Below are 16061 nucleotides of genomic sequence, written 5' to 3'. Positions count from 1 at the left end.
CACGCTCTCTTTCTCTCTCTCTCTCTCTCACACACACACACATCAGCTGATGTGTTAGCAACATGCTATGCTAACCGTAATAGTGAGAGGACAGAGTGAGAGGCTGAGAGTCATAAAGTCATTAAGTCATAAAAAGTCGGCCAGCGGAGAATCTTCTAATCATCTGTGATTTCCAACAGCCGTGCAGCGCCCTTCAGTGTTGATTTAACTCTGAGGAGCAGTGGAAGTACTCAAATGTTTCACTTGAGTAAAAGTATCAATACTGCAATGTAGAAGTACTCTGTTACAAGTAAAAGTCCGCAATTCAAAATTTACTTGAGTAAAAGTACAAAAGTGTTGGTATCCAAATGTATTTAAAGTACCAAAAGTAAAAGTACAAAAATGTTTGAAAATAGCAGATCTACAAGCTCACAACGTGTCGCGATGCGACACGTTGTGAGCTTGTAGATCAGCTATTTTCAAATAGCCTTGGTATAAAATAGGGCTAAAGTGGTTAATGTATGTTTTATAATGTAATAATTTATATCTGCAAAGTAACTAGTAACTCAAGTTTTCAAATAATTGTAGTGGAGTAAAAGTACAATATTTGCCTCTGAGATGTAGTGGAGTAGAAGTACAAGTACTGAAAACTGGAAATACAACAGTAAAGTGAAAAATACCTCAAAATTGTTCTTAAATACAGTACTTGAGTACATGTAGTTACTTTACACCACTGATGACATGCCTGTCTAAGACAAGTCCCAGAGTATTCCCAAAACTGTATATATCTGTAGGCTATTTTTATTTAGTTATTATTGTCCATTTTATTTTCTTGCTTAATATTTTCTTCTCTTCATTATATCAATTATATGTAGAACCATCTGTGGTACAAGTTCCAACAACATTTCGCTGCTTGTATCTTTATGAGTCCGTAACAAATAAAGCTTCTTGCATTCTGCACAATTCTAATGTTGCAATTCACTGCAGAAGGACTTGTTTTGTACTGTAATAGGTAGGCTAGTCCTATACCAGTTACTTATTTTTATTTTAATGTTAAGACATTTATGCTTGAATGACAGTGATTAGGCCATAACATGTTACAGCACTATAAAAAAACAAGACATGACAAAGTCATAATATAGCCGCAAAATGTCATATTGAGGTATGCCATTTTTTGGCAGAGTTCTTCTACATTGCAGTATTGATACTTTAACTTGTGTAGTTGGGGGGGGGCACACACACACAATACAGCTGCTAATAATATGACTGTCAAATCATATTTATTCTTGTTTTCTTTCAAAAGGACATATATTTTTTCAAAAAAGTTTTTCTTTTAAAAAAAAAAAAAAAAGTTTTTTCAAAAAGTTTTTTTTTTCCTTCTTTTTTTTAAATTAATTTTTTTCAACGGCAGATTGGGGCAACAAAAGCCTGCCGCTCGCGGCTATATTATGACTTTAGTCATTTCTTGTTTATTAGTTTGTCGCTTGTATTGTTTGCTCTCTTGTTTGCAAAAATTGGGGGGTGGAAAAAGCTTTTCCTACCACTGGATCACTGGACAGTATATGCCAGTGTTTTTTGACCACCTGTTTAATGGGTTGGGAGATAGGGGAAAATGTAGTTGTCATAACTATAGGTTGTCTGTTTAAAGCAAAAGAAGATTTAGGAGCAAGGAGACTGGTTCTATCAAGGATGTCAAACATGAAAGGTGGATTCTCATTGGGGCTATGCAAACTAAAACTATACGCTAATGTATGTTTATGATATCGTAAGGCACTTAAGATTCATGCCCACTTATATAGTTATAGTAGGAGGAGAAGTACATAGGGTTGTATCAACATACAGCACTGCATATGGGTCAATAAGTATGTGCATTTTACAAATGCATTTGAATCTGACCAGTTTATTACACCAGGTGGATGAGGTTTGCCTCATACTGCAGAACAATGCAAAGCAGTATCTGAAAAATAGTATCTGGTTAATCACACTCAATCCGTTACTCAAAGACAAAACAAAATTACAAAATACTATTGGTCTTTTGGACACCATTCAAAGTAATACGGCGGCCGTGTCCATTGATATCAGTGGAGAAGTGTAGCCCTGTCATACTCGGTTCCTCAAGTTATATAGTATTGGGAAGTGCTCTAAAGACTTAGTGCTACACTGACTCAGCAGTACTGACTGCTGCTGATTATGCAACGTTTGCTTACAAGAAATTCAGTATGTACTGTAGGTGTGCTTTATGACCTTCCATGGGGTGCCTGGTGGCTCAGACAGTTTTACCACATGCTCCTTAGATAGATAGACCTTTTATTGATCACGTGGGAGAAATTCAGTCACTCACTCCTTGTGATTTGAAAGGTCCCGGGTTCAAATCCGACTCCTGGCTTGTTGTTGTTTTGCATGTCACTCTCTCTCTGCCTATAAGTGAAAATGCTTGTGTCACCATGAATTGGGTTATGTTTGCCACTTCAAATTCTGTCAGCAACCTAACAATCTTAACTGTCACATAGAAATAAAAAGATGAATAACTAATAGCTGCTTTCCACCATCTCATATTCCTGCTGATTGTTTCTTTTCCCAGGGACGTACTGCCAGCAGAGGGAGGTGGAGGCCATCACCGAGGGCGTTGAGGAGGACGAGGGCTGCTGCTGCTGTGAACCGGGCCACCTGCCCCACGTCTTGTCCTTCAATTCTGCCTTCGGCCAGCGCTGGCTGGCCTGGGAGGTGCTGGTCACCAAATATGTGTTGGAGGGCTACAGCATCACAGACAACAGTGCCGCTTCCATGCTGCAAGTGTTTGACCTCCGACGAATCCTGACCACTTACTACGTCAAGGTTAGTGGAGTAGAGCCATTTCCACATAATGATGAAAGTTCAACTTAGAGTTTAACTTACATTGGAGAATCCAATCTGATAAATTGTAATTAAGTGGTCTTCTACCTTTTAATAAAGATCAAGTGCTCTCAATCCCTTTTTAAGTAGGTGACTTTTTATGGTATGGCTCTGCAAGAGGCTAGTTAAGTCTATAATCGGGTCGGTCTGTGTGTTTTTGTCTGGGTGTTCGGAGCTAATTTCGCTAATACCGCTGGACTGATCAGTGCAGTAGCAGTAAGCCCCATAAGTACATCAATCTTTTTGTGTTTTATACTTTCTGGGGATATTTCATTTTGGAAGAATACTTTTTATATCATAATTTCATGTACGTTTCCAACATACCACACAAATGTTGCACCAGATGTAAACATTAACGTGACATACAATGACTCAAATGAGCCAATCAGAAGCTGTCTTCTAAAACCTGCATTCCACTGTTCCTTCCTGGTGTCAGGGCATCATCTACTATGTCATCGCCTCCCCCAAGCTAGAGGAGTGGTTGGCCAATGAGACCATGAAAGATGGCCTGCGGGGCTGTGGAGAGAGGAACTACGTAGACCTGGACCCCACCTTTAACCCTAACATCGACGAAGACTACGACCACCGTTTGGCTGGCATCTCCAGGGACAGCTTCTGTGGAGTGTATCTGAGCTGGATTCAATACTGCAATTCTCAAAGGGGCAAGGTAGGGTTGCTGCTGAGTAACATTTGACCCTGTTGAAGTGAGTGTCGAAGCGTGTCGGTCATCCTGTTGCCTTGCTCAAATAAATATAATTAATTTTTCACCTGAAGACGCCGTGCTTCAGTACCTTTTTCCCTACAGTCTGCTTCACCACAAGCAGAACTTCGTTTTCTTTTGCTTCTATGTATACCTACCTGTTTCACTGAAGTGCACTTGTTTGCAAACGCCACTGTGACTGAACCCAGGCAGCGCTTCCTCATTCTGTTTTAAAATGTAACATTTAACCTTTGACTTTAATGTTGTAATATATCACATGACCAAAATGTATGGGTTGCATCATGGCAGCCTGGTTGTCAGTAAAACGCAAAGTCTAAAGGTGGTTACACACCGGGCGAATATGCGAATATACGCAAAATTCGGACTCGTTCCGAATAATTAAAAGACGCTTTTTCGCTTCGCTTTTTCGCTCCATGTATGGAGCCATTGACTTTATAAGGTTTTTAAAAAAAACGCATTATTCGCACGAAAAAATCGCCCCGGTGTGTAACAACCTTAAGGTTTTAGCCTTGCAACCGTATGTTGCATTGAAGAGTGCTTGAGCAAGACTTGATGTTGATCTACATAAGAGCAACAGCTAAACATTTTTCATTCTTTCTTTTATCTTATGCTGAAAATGTTTTGACTAAGGGGTGCGCCAGTTCATCTGACAAAAATAATCGTTAAAATAATCAATTTATTAAAAAAATGAAAATAACAGATCTACAAGTTAACAAAGAGAAGACAAGAAGACATTCTCCAAAAAACATGCTTCTCGATTAATCGAAAAAGTGATCGATGGAATAATCAGTAAGAACAAAATCGATAGTTGCAGCTCTAGTTCTGATGTGATTCTTTCATAGCTGTTGAACATTGTTTCTCTCCTTTGCTTCCAGCCACTGGAAAGTGACAAGGACTCAGCCCTGGTGTTGCTGTGCTTTGGCCTGTGTGTGTTGGGGAGGAGAGCCCTGGGGACAGCTGCACACCACATGTCCAGGTTATTTAACGCAGTAGTTCTCACTTTTAAGGGACCATTTGGTTCCTAACTATCAATCATTTAGCTTGGAACCCCCTCAAGGACCCCTGGGGGTCCATGTACCCCACTTTGAGAACCACTGATTTAACAACCCTCATTATCATGACTGTTGCATGATAGCGCTTGTTTTTCAACTACTCAAACACCCTTACATGACAATATGTTTCTAACTGATCCAATATTTATTGTGCATGCCTCTTGTTTGTGGATTAGCTGGTATGATTAAAAGAGCATTACAGTACATATAAGAGAAGAGGATTACATAATAAGACACTTTCTTTACTTTGCAAGATGCACATTGCAGACAGTGTGTTTTATCTGGACAAATAGGATCTTTATTCATGACCACATGTCCTCTCTCTTTACCGCAGCAATCTGGAGTCTTTCTTGTATGGATTACATGCATTATTCAAGGGAGACTTCCGCATTTCTTCAGTCAGAGATGAGTGGATCTTCGCTGACATGGAGCTCCTGAGGAAAGTTGTGGTGCCTGGAATCAGAATGTCCCTAAAGCTCCACCAGGTGAGGCTCTGAAAGCAGTGAAATCCTTGTACTTCCTCAACAGTGTGCATAACAATAGAAAGTTGAAGTAAAAAGGAATAATACAAATAGGCTAAAATGTGGCCCTTTGATCAATAATAATATATATATTTAAAACATCTGGTGTTTGATATAAAAATGTGCATTTGCTTTGTATTCTCCAGTAGGATTATGTTATCCTGTACAAGAGCCTATTAAATGTAACATTTCCTGTTTCTGGTTTGACCCAGTCAAGCTGCTAACATTTGGCTGCAATCTTGCACCACTACATGTCCCCTGTCTTTAGCTAGCTTATTTATAACGGGTTTAGCAGATAACGTTAGTGCATTTTCAGTAGTAATGGTTAAAAAAAAAGAGAAGAAAATAGAGAATTGATTTAAAAAAAACATCAGTTCAGAACGTAATGGAAGAAGGATACATGTTTGTGGAATTGGAGGTTGGGAAGTTTGTTATTTGACCATTAGAGTGGTATCTTCTTGAACTTAATGTGTTTCATTTGGGACTGCGGGGAAATGCCGACAGTTATTGACAATGATGGAAACATGTCTGCTTCCGAGAAGAAAGTGGTTATTTTCACTGTTGATTTGAGTCCAAACAAAATGCGCAATTTCCCAGATCAATGGTGCTATACTTGCACAAATGTGTTATTATTTATGAAAGATGATCCTCAGAATTGATTACAAAAAAGGGGGGGGGGATCTTACTTATAATTAATTACATTGTTCACTGTTTATTGAAACCATATTAATGCAATGAAATATTATCAGAGAATTTAAAATGTACATTGAGTAATATCTTAATTAACAATCTTTATCTTTATAATTGTGCTGGATGTCTAGCATAGTTAAAGAAATGGCATACAATGTATAACATTTTGAAAAAGCTCACTATGTGTCCTCTTTCTGCCAGGACCACTTCACATCCCCAGATGAGTATGACGAGCCGGCAGTGCTGTTCGAGGCCATCTCCACCCACCAGCAGAACCTGGTCATTGCCCACGAGGGCGACCCAGCCTGGAGGAGTGCCGTGCTCTCAAACTCAGCATCACTCCTGGCCCTGCGCCACGTTCTGGACGAGGGAACCAACGAGTACAAGATCATCATGCTCAACCGCCGGTACCTCAGCTTCCGAGTCATCAAGGTACATCGTCAAAGATCAGATCAAACTCTGTTGGTAATCTCCAATGGGGCATTTGGTTGTATCAGTAATAGTGAATACAGCGGCAATGAAAAGTAGAATTGATAAATGAGACAAATCAACTCAAGAGGCAATGCCTGAGAAACTCCAGTATGAATCAAATGAAACAGTTTTTGAGCACACACTCCACACAGTTGCATTCAGGTAATGTTTACTTTTAGTTTCGTATATAAGAAGGTCTGCTGAACCCCTAGTCTCTACGGGGATGGGCAGGAACTTTACCCATAACTTCATGATTCAATATACCGTAAACAGATGGTCTTGGTACAGTAAGTATAGCAGGTGATGTACACATACACAGACAACCTCAGTCCAAAGTCAAGTCCTCATCATTTATTCTATGTCATAAACCTTAGTAGTTTTAATATACAAGACTCTCCAGCCCTTGCTGAATCCGCCTTTATATTTTAATGTGTATTGCATATTATTATTTTTATATTTTGTCTGTGTATGTGTTGTGTGTATTGTCTCACTTGGGACTTACTGAGGACCTGCAGCAAACAGAGTGAGGCAGAAGCTAAAATATAGCAGAAAGTAATGGTTTCAACATTCATACAGCATAAAAAAAAGACACTAATGCTAATTTTAAATATGCCCTTAGGTTTATTAAAAGAAATGAGAACATAATGAGGTCAGATTCACTGGCAAAGAAGCTACAAAAGCATAATGTGAATGATTTCTGGAAGGAAATTAAAATGATAAATAATTGTAAAACATCTCTTCCGTCAAATATAGATGGAGTGAGTGGTTCTGATGAAATTTCACAGCTATGGCAGAAACAATATTCTGAGCTGTTCAACTGTGTAAAAAGTAATCTTGTTGTAGTGGAAAATGTAGATTTTAATGATGAGGTGATTGTTACTCCTGCCGAAATTCATGAAGCAGTTTTGAAGCTAGGAGATAATAAGGCCTGTGGTCTGGATGAGATAACAGCTGAACATCTAAAACTAGCCAGTAAGAAACTGTGCCCTTTGGTTGCTATGTGTTTTACAGGTTTTTTTGTTCATGGGTTTTTACCTGTTTCCATGCTCTCTGTCGTATTAGTGCCGGTCATTAAAGACAAAGTGGGTAAACTAAACAGCTCTGATAACTATAGGCCAATAGCATTGGCCAGCGTTTTATCCAAAGTGCTAGAGACAATTCTACTGAGTAGACTTGAGAGGTTGATCCTGTCAGCGGATAACCAATTTGGATTCAAACGAAAACACGGCACTGATTTGTGTATTTTTGCACTCAAAGAGCTTTTAGATAAATATAGTAGGCAGAATTCTACTATGTTTGTTTCTTTTATTGATGCCTCTAGGGCCTTCGACCGCATTAATCATGAAAAGTTATTCTTAAAGCTGACACAGAGAGGGGTCCCTAGTTTCCTAGTCAGAATCTTGGTGTTCTGGTATGCTCACCAGACAATGAGGGTAAAATGGGGGAAGTCAATATCTGCTCCTTTTCATGTGACCAATGGTGTCCGTCAAGGAGGAATAATTTCTCCATTCCTTTTTAATGTTTATATGAATGATTTATCATTGATGTTAAATGCATGTGGGACAGGGTGTAGAGTTGGTGACTCGTTAATTAATCACCTGATGTATGCAGATGATTTGGTCATCTTTAGTCCATATAGTGCTGGGCTACAACAGCTACTGAGGATATGCTCACAGTATGGCTTTGATTTTAATATAAAATACAACGCTAAAAAGAGTAAGGTCATGATTGTCCGAAGTAGGGAAGACAGACTATCTACCTTTCCTGACTTCTACCTGGCTGGCACTGCCCTTAGTGTGTGCAGTGACATTACTTATTTGGGACATATTATCTCCAATGACCTAACAGATGACAAAGACATCTATAGGCAGCGGCGTAAGCTGTATGCCCAAGCAAACATGCTGTGCCGCAAATTTAGCATGTGCTCAGTACCTGTGAAGATCTCACTGTTTAGATCCTTCTGTACACCACTGTATACTGCCCACCTTTGGAGTCGCTTCAGGCAAGGCAGCTTCAGGCGCCTTACAGTGGCCTATAATGACTGCATGAGGCTGCTGCTGAGAGCTCCAAGAAGCTCCAGTGCAAGCCAGATGTTTGTTAGTGTTGGGGTACCCACCTGTGCTGCTGTGCTACGCAACCTTATGTATAGGTTTATGTGTAGAGCATCGGAGTCAGTAAATGACATAATCGCTGTCATAACAGACCCCACACAAAGCTCTGTCAGGTTCACCTCTAGATTGTGGAACCATTGGCGCACATGTCTGTATGTCAGAAACTGAACAATGTGAGCTATTTGCATTATTTTTATTTATTTTATTTTATTTTCTGTTTTTATTGTGTGGTGTTGTTTTCTTGTGATATGGATCCTCCTGGGTCTGAAATAAAGATTGAATTGAATTGAATTGAATACACATGACTGAACCTGACATCAGGGCAGTGTAGAGGCTTAAAGGCAGTCTAGTCAGGTGCACGAGGCAGGCACAGATGTTTGTGATTGAAATACTGAGAGAGGACAAGGGAAAAGGATAGTAAGTATCCTTGGAAAAGGCCGGCAAGTAGCAGAAATCCTACAGTGTCATCACACGGGGGGAAATAAAGATACACAAGTAAAATAATTTGTCTTCATGACGCAGGAACATATCGATGTCAGACCCCACCCCACCCGACGGAGTGTTACAGTACATAAATTTAACTAGGCCAATATAATGATAATAATAATAACCTAAACGTGGTTTCTCTCCTTGACCTTCAGGTCAATAAAGAATGTGTCCGAGGCCTTTGGGCCGGTCAGCAGCAGGAGCTAGTCTTCCTGAGAAACAGGAACCCAGAGCGTGGCAGCATCCAGAACGCCAAGCAGGCCCTGCGCAACATGATCAACTCCTCGTGTGACCAGCCCATCGGATACCCCATCTACGTGTCTCCTCTGACCACCTCCTACTGCAACTCCCACCCACAGCTCGGACACATCCTGGGGGGGCCCATCAGTATTGGAAACATCCGAAACTTTGTTGTCAGCACCTGGCACAGGTTTGTAGTGCTGAGTTATTCATTTGGTAAAGCACATATTACACTCATTCACTGCTCACCTTATCCTCAGTTCAATTTACACGTTATAATCTCAGTCTGTTACTTTGTCATGTAGCTCAATATGTAGAGTATGACATTGCCACTGTCAGAGGAAGGGTTTCGGTCCCCATTGTTGGTGCCCATACAGAAAGTTAACAAATTCAGATCCCTTTGCATAGGAGGGTCAGCAAGTGGCTCAAGTTTTACTTTATGTCAAATAGCAATTGAGTCACAGAAATAAATAAATAAGTGTGTATGTATACCGAAAGGGAGAGAGTGGAGGTACTTCTTTGGCCTGTTGGCGGCACGCAAAGTTTAGCTAACATATCCATTTGTTTTATGGTTATTCCAAATGTGTCTGCTAATTCGCTTGATATTCTCCTCATTGACTACTTTGTGCTGCTGTGTGTCCAGGTTAAGGAAGGGCTGTGGTGCAGGGTGTAACAGTGGAGGGAACATCGAGGACTCTGATGCAGGAGGCCTGTCCTGTGGCAGTGGGAATGGGACAGGGGTCAGTGACTCTCAGCAGAGCTCAGGTTCTCAGGGTGGAATGTCTGGACCTGCTGCTACCCACTCCTACCAGCCACACTCTCTGGGTGAGCATGTTGCATTATGTAATAATAAAAATGTTTATTCATTAGAATAAGCATTTACAGTATAATAACACAAATTGATTACTTTATTAGACATAATTTCTGGTTCGACTTCTGTCCTACCTCTCTGTTACTACTTCAACTATTACCACTGCTCATACTAATGCTGCAACTGTGTAATAATAGTAATAATAATAACAATGTAATTTTGTCTGGCTCTTCCTCCTGCCATCCTCTGTGTCTCCCAGGCACCAGTCAGAGTTCCCAGTCAGTCCAGTCCGGTCTGGTCCGCCACTCCCCGGCCCGGGCCTCGGTGGCCAGCCAGTCGTCGTCCTACCGCTACAGCAGCAGCCGCCACTCCTCCCTGCGTACCTCTGCCACAGGCCTGGAGCCCTGCCGCCGCTCCTCCACCAGCCAGCTGTCCCTGCGCACGCTGCCCACCTCCCTGCAGCTCCGGCTGGGCTCCACTTCCGACCCGGCGGGGCCGTCCGCCTCCCTCTCCAGTCACAGCATCCCGCCCTGTAAGCGCCACACGCTGGTGGGCCTCCTGGGCAACGACGGACTGTGCAGCAATGTGGTGGCCGACCCACTAAGCCAGCACCCCCACCACCATCACCACCACCCCCTACACCCACACCAACACAACCCCGCCATTTCCACCGTGCGCAGGGATGACATCTCGTACAGAGTGCAGGTGTGTGAGGGTTGCTGGTTCTGAGAAACGGGACCGGATACGGATCTCTGTTGGCTCTCTGTGAGGATTGAGTTTGATTTAGTTTGTTTATATCAGTGGTTCTCAAACTTTTTAATTTCAAGGTTTGCATTAAGGCAATCGACCCCTATAACTCTGAGAATACACAAATGGAAACGGTCCGTTTGGTCCCATTTGTGCTCTCTCTGAGTTACAGACTTGTAAGAGTCCATTTGATTCCTAACTATCAATCACTTAGCTTGGGACACCCTGGAACCCCTTGAAATTACCCCTGGGGGTCCCCGGACCCCACTATGAGAATCACTGGTTTAGGAGTATGATGATAAATCGGTGAAAAAGAAGAAAACAAGACAGATTATTATAATACAGTGGCTTCCCTGTGAATGTCTGACATCATAATAAACTATACTATTCTAAATCATTGGACACGATTGGAACGATAATAAGGTAATGTGATTCCACCCTTAGATTGTGGACATAAGTCAAGTGCTGGAGACCATCAACCTGTCCAAGAGGAAGGAGCTGCAGTGGCCGGATGAGTCGTTGAGACTGAGGGCAGGACGCACATGCTGGAGAGACTGGAGCCCCCTAGAGGGCATGGAAGGACATGTAAGTTATTAGGCCAGCAATTCCTGACTGATCAATCCACTTGTTTTCCCCATTCAAAATCCTTTTGACTTTTTTTTATAAATCACGTTGTGTTATTTATTCCAAAAATAAATAACACAAGTCCGGCGATTCTGTCAGGGAGGTGGCTCTGGGTTGTTTAATTATATTTTATATGATAATAATATAATATAAGGTGTATTTAATTAATTTTGCTACGGTACCCAGAAGTAGCTTTGGAAAACTACTGTAGGAAGTCACATGATTGACTGCCCCACTGAAGCATGGCAGGCTCCGTAAAAACATTCCTGAGATTCCTTGGATTTCATGACATTTGTTATCAGTGCGTTATTATTTAGTTTGTTTGATTAAACAAACTGCCAACACTCCTGTCCTACATGAGGAAAACAACCAATGCAACACGCTGTGACAGTGGTTATGTGCACCGGTGGCACCAGGCATTTGCCATATGTGTTATGAGAGATGTTGTCGTTAGGTAATTTCAATGCCTTAGATTTGTACTGAATTTGTCTGCGGCCTTTCATCTTACTCTTTGGATAAATGAGTACTTTTCATCATCGGTTGATGCTTTCAGCAAAACATGCAGCAAAATAAGAAACAAAATAAACAACAAAAGGAGACTAATCACTGAAAGTACAAGACGCAGCAGCGTCAGCAGACAGTGAAACAAAACAGAGACCATAGAAATTCTCAAGGTATAAAGGTGGGACTTAAGGCGAGATTTAAAAGTCTCGATGGATGGGCCAGTTTGATGTGGGAGAGAAGCGATTCCCATAATATGGGGGGCTACGACTGAAAAGGCTGTCACCTCTGGTCTTTACACTTGACTTGGGGACCTCAAGTTTCAAGTATATGCCCATATATGAGCATGACCCCTTTTTTGCCCATATATGGAGCTGACTGAAATGTTTTTGCGCCTGAAGCCGCTGCCGAGACAACACATTGAGGTTAGACAACACACTCCATATTTGGGCGTAGCTGCATTGGGAACTCCTTATATGGTTATGGCTGAGTCATAGTGACATGAGTGTGAAGACGTGTGTTGCGTTGGTCATTGAACGCGGTATCACGCTGCCCCACCAGTCTTTTGAGGAGGAGCACGCACATGCACGGATGTGCACGTTTGTAAACACGTGACTGCGTTCCACTCGATTTTTGCGGTGTGATAGCCTATACCTCTGTAGTAGCTAGTAGCGTCTGTAGATTAATTGTTGGTAGGCTATAGGAAAACAGTAGCCAGCAGTTTAAGGCACTTCACACTAACCTGACTAGCCAGATGAGCCTGTGAAACAAAGTTGTGTCGCAAGCTTCTTCCATTTGACGGTGTCAGGTTAACTTCACACCCCATAAGCTGCACAACCCCGTCTGGTCTCTCCATTCAAATGCATTGGTCTAGCGAGGGCAGTGGAGTGAAAGATCAAACTCATTTCACAAGATATAGTCAGGAGGATGACCTAATATTATCAGCATCCACCTTCATTTTTGTTTTTCCACCATCACCGGTTAATAGCCTATATGCATTCTGTTATCCTACCTTTCTTTCTTAGGTTCTATAAATCAAGGCCTTCTTTGGAAAAGTTACAAAGAAAACTAAAACTAAATAAAACTGCACATAAACCTAAACAAAAATGAATGAAACATCAAAATAAAAAGAATATTTCATAGGCTAATGCTGGTTGGAGTGTGCCTGTGCGCATTCACGTGCACGTGATGTCGTAAAATAGCGTCCCCCCATTCAAAATCAACACTACACCACTGGACGTGGTCCTCCTGCCCGTCCTCCCTTAAGCCAATTTGAATTTAAAGATGTGCATTAACATACAATCATACAGTACCATATATTCATATAACGTCTACATTTTAATGATGCATTTTGATTTTGATACGTTTTCTTGAAGAGTTTGACTTGCAGATGTTTTTCATTGACCTATTTAGCACATACTATCAGTCATTAAACCTGTTTGCTCTGTATATTTCCTTTTATTAAATGGCCCTCTCTCTATGCAAATCTGATATGATCTGAAACTTACAACTAGTGCTCTTTGGCAGGTGATTCACCGGTGGGTGCCTTGTAGCCGCGACCCAGCCAATCGGTCCCATATTGACAAGACCATCCTGCTGGTACAGGTGGAAGATAAGCTAGTTCCCATCATCGAGACTGGGGTCATTGAATTGGGCGCGGAGGTGTGAGCCAAGCAAGCACATCACAAACACACACACACACCTTTCGAGGTAAAAAGAAACTAAAGCCAGAGCTTTACTGGCTCTCCGCAAGAACGCAAGGAGCCTGCGGACAAACAGGGAAAACGGGAGTTCTCCCCACCTCCCCCGTTCATTATTGCTGAGGGGGAACAGGAAGCCAGGGAAATGAAGTGCAAGCGGAGGCAGAGTACACTTTCATTCAACATCCTTTACTATGACTACATGCATTTTACAGTATCTGCCTTGCTTCGCGTCGCTCAGAAATGCTGCATGACCATTAATAACCCTATTAAGTTAATTATAGCTACTGGTAATTATTTTCTATGCATTTCATAGAAATATGTTGTCATCAGATGCGTGAGTGCGTGCGTGCGTGCGTGCGCGCGTGTGTGTGTGTGTGTGTGTGTGTAAACTAATGCAGGTTTGATTTGTAATTCTGACAAATGAGTGTTATGAATGTATGGAAATATATAATTTTTATGTTTTGTTTTGCCTCTAAATACTTTGCCAAAAAAAGCCTGGTATTGAATAATGGCCATGGTTTCATACACATTTTTATTTTATTTAAAGAAATTTGCTGCCATGACAACAGAAGAACTTGTGATTTAGAAGAGGCTGATGTGGAAAAGACTTTGCCGGTGCTGTACTCAACATACTTTTTGTTGTTGTTGCTGTTGTCATTCCTCTTTAATTAGTTTGGAAATTAGCAAGATTATGTTGCGAGGAGAAGGAAAAAAAAGAACTTGCACTATAATTTCTTTTTTATTTACAGCGATGCACTAAAATCTTGAGATAATATCACATCTTTATTTATTACAGAATCTGAATGGTTGCCTTGGTTACTGATGCCTTGGGAATGAAAAAAAATGCAATCATTGTAAACTTTTCAGCCATTTTAGTTTTTACTGTTTTGTTTGATAAACTTGAAAATAACTTTTTACTGTATATGATTCTATATATATATATATATATATATATATGAATATATATATTATGTCAATGTACAAAAGATTTTGTTTTGAATATTTATTACTGTGAACATGGTATTTACACTTTGTTACCTGTTTCTTTTCATTTATGGGACAAAGGTTAATGTATCAAGGACCATCGGTTGAAAAGGAGATGCCGAATTTTTTTGATGGACTGTTCCCTTATTTAACTTAATTATTTTCTATACAGAGAAATAAAACTGTTTGAATTATGGCAAACATCTTTAAAGAGCCTGGAATGATGACAGTTTTATACATGTTATTGTTTTTCAAAATGATTTTAGCAAAAAGGAAACGAGCAACTTAAGAAAGTCCTAGTCACTAGGTTTGTGTGCCTTTTTTACGCAAGTCGTACACGACGTACAGTCCTCTTCAATCACCACGTTGCTGTCAACCAAAGCAGAAATGCCTTCAAAATGAGAGTACACACAAGAATGGCAGTGGTGCATAAGCATGTACTGTATGTGATCAGTGGTGGAAAAAGTACTCTGATTTGTTAAGTAAAAGTAGCAATACCATAATGTAGAAATACTGTTACAAGTAAATGTCCTGTATTAAAAACTTTACTTGAGTAAAAGTACAAACGTATTGGCATAAAAAATATAATTACAGTACCAAAATAAAAGTAGACCTACTCAAATTTTTCACAATTTGTCTTTTTCACACGTTGCGGCGAGCTTCTGGATCGGCTATTTTCGTATAGCTGAAATAAAAATGAATGGGGCCTTAACTGGTTAATGTATGTGTTGTAATAATATAAATCTGCAAAGTAGCCTAACTAGTAACTCAAGTTTTCAAATGTAATTGCAGTTGAATAAGTACAATATTCGCCTCCAAGATGTAGTGAAGTAGAAGTACGTATCGAACAATTGACGTAATCAAGTGAAGTATACCTCAAAATTGTACTTAAGTAATATACTTAAGTAATTGTAGGCTACTTGGTTACTTCCCACCACTGTATGTGCACTATCAAACTCGAGTGACTCGCACATCAGCAGGGACACTTGGTGTTGGCTAACCGCTCTGCTTAGACATGCTTTATGAGTTTCCCTGAATAAGCAACTCTTGAACTTGTGACAAAGCTTATTATTTTACAAGATGTGCGTGGTTTAGTTAAACACATGACTCACTTCCCTTGTTTGTACCTACCTGCCCAATATAAGGAATTGTGTAACCCACTGCAAAAATGCAGTGTAACATTATTCCTATCCTATTTATGTTGGGATCTTAATGAATAGTATGTTTTTTTTTTTTACTGAATTGATAGCATTAATGTCTTTCCAGTATCCAACCCCCCAAAATCGTTTGTCTTTTTACATCCAAATTTCTTATACAGCTTGAGCAGAATGTCTTGGTAGAAAAGTGGTTCTCAAAGGGGGTTCCAAATTACCCTTATACTGTGTACGCACCAAAGCGAAGCTGAACAATGAATCAGCTTTTTTTTTCAATGTTATCTCTATGCGAATCAGCTTTTTTTTTTTTAAATGTCCAGGTTCCTTTGGTGTGAACACAGCATTACAGTTCTATAACTCTTGAGATTCGGTGT

The 16061-nt window shown here is 40.5% G+C and overlaps 1 protein-coding gene across 4 annotated transcripts in view; it reads left to right on the top strand.

Annotated features, from left to right (window-relative positions):
• Window positions 1–15288, top strand: part of pcnx1 (pecanex 1) — a 54329-nt gene extending 39041 nt beyond the window's left edge. For all 4 annotated transcript variants that reach the window (XM_084044400.1, XM_084044399.1, XM_084044398.1 and 1 more), the window contains 10 exons: window positions 2561–2814; window positions 3308–3538; window positions 4468–4568; window positions 4979–5129; window positions 6057–6287; window positions 9079–9353; window positions 9807–9988; window positions 10234–10679; window positions 11166–11306; window positions 13374–15288. In XM_084044400.1, coding sequence (XP_083900526.1) covers window positions 2561–2814; window positions 3308–3538; window positions 4468–4568; window positions 4979–5129; window positions 6057–6287; window positions 9079–9353; window positions 9807–9988; window positions 10234–10679; window positions 11166–11306; window positions 13374–13514 — 2153 coding nt within the window. In that variant the 3' untranslated portion in view covers window positions 13515–15288. The remainder of the gene's footprint in view (window positions 1–2560; window positions 2815–3307; window positions 3539–4467; window positions 4569–4978; window positions 5130–6056; window positions 6288–9078; window positions 9354–9806; window positions 9989–10233; window positions 10680–11165; window positions 11307–13373) is intronic.
• Window positions 15289–16061: the final 773 nt, after the last annotated feature.

The sequence above is a fragment of the Gymnoscopelus microlampas genome (assembly GCF_963454915.1).
Source record: "Gymnoscopelus microlampas genome assembly, chromosome: 20".
Lineage (NCBI taxonomy): Eukaryota > Metazoa > Chordata > Actinopteri > Myctophiformes > Myctophidae > Gymnoscopelus > Gymnoscopelus microlampas.
The sequence above is the reverse complement of the archived record's forward strand: the minus strand, read 5'-3'. Positions and strand labels throughout refer to the sequence as shown.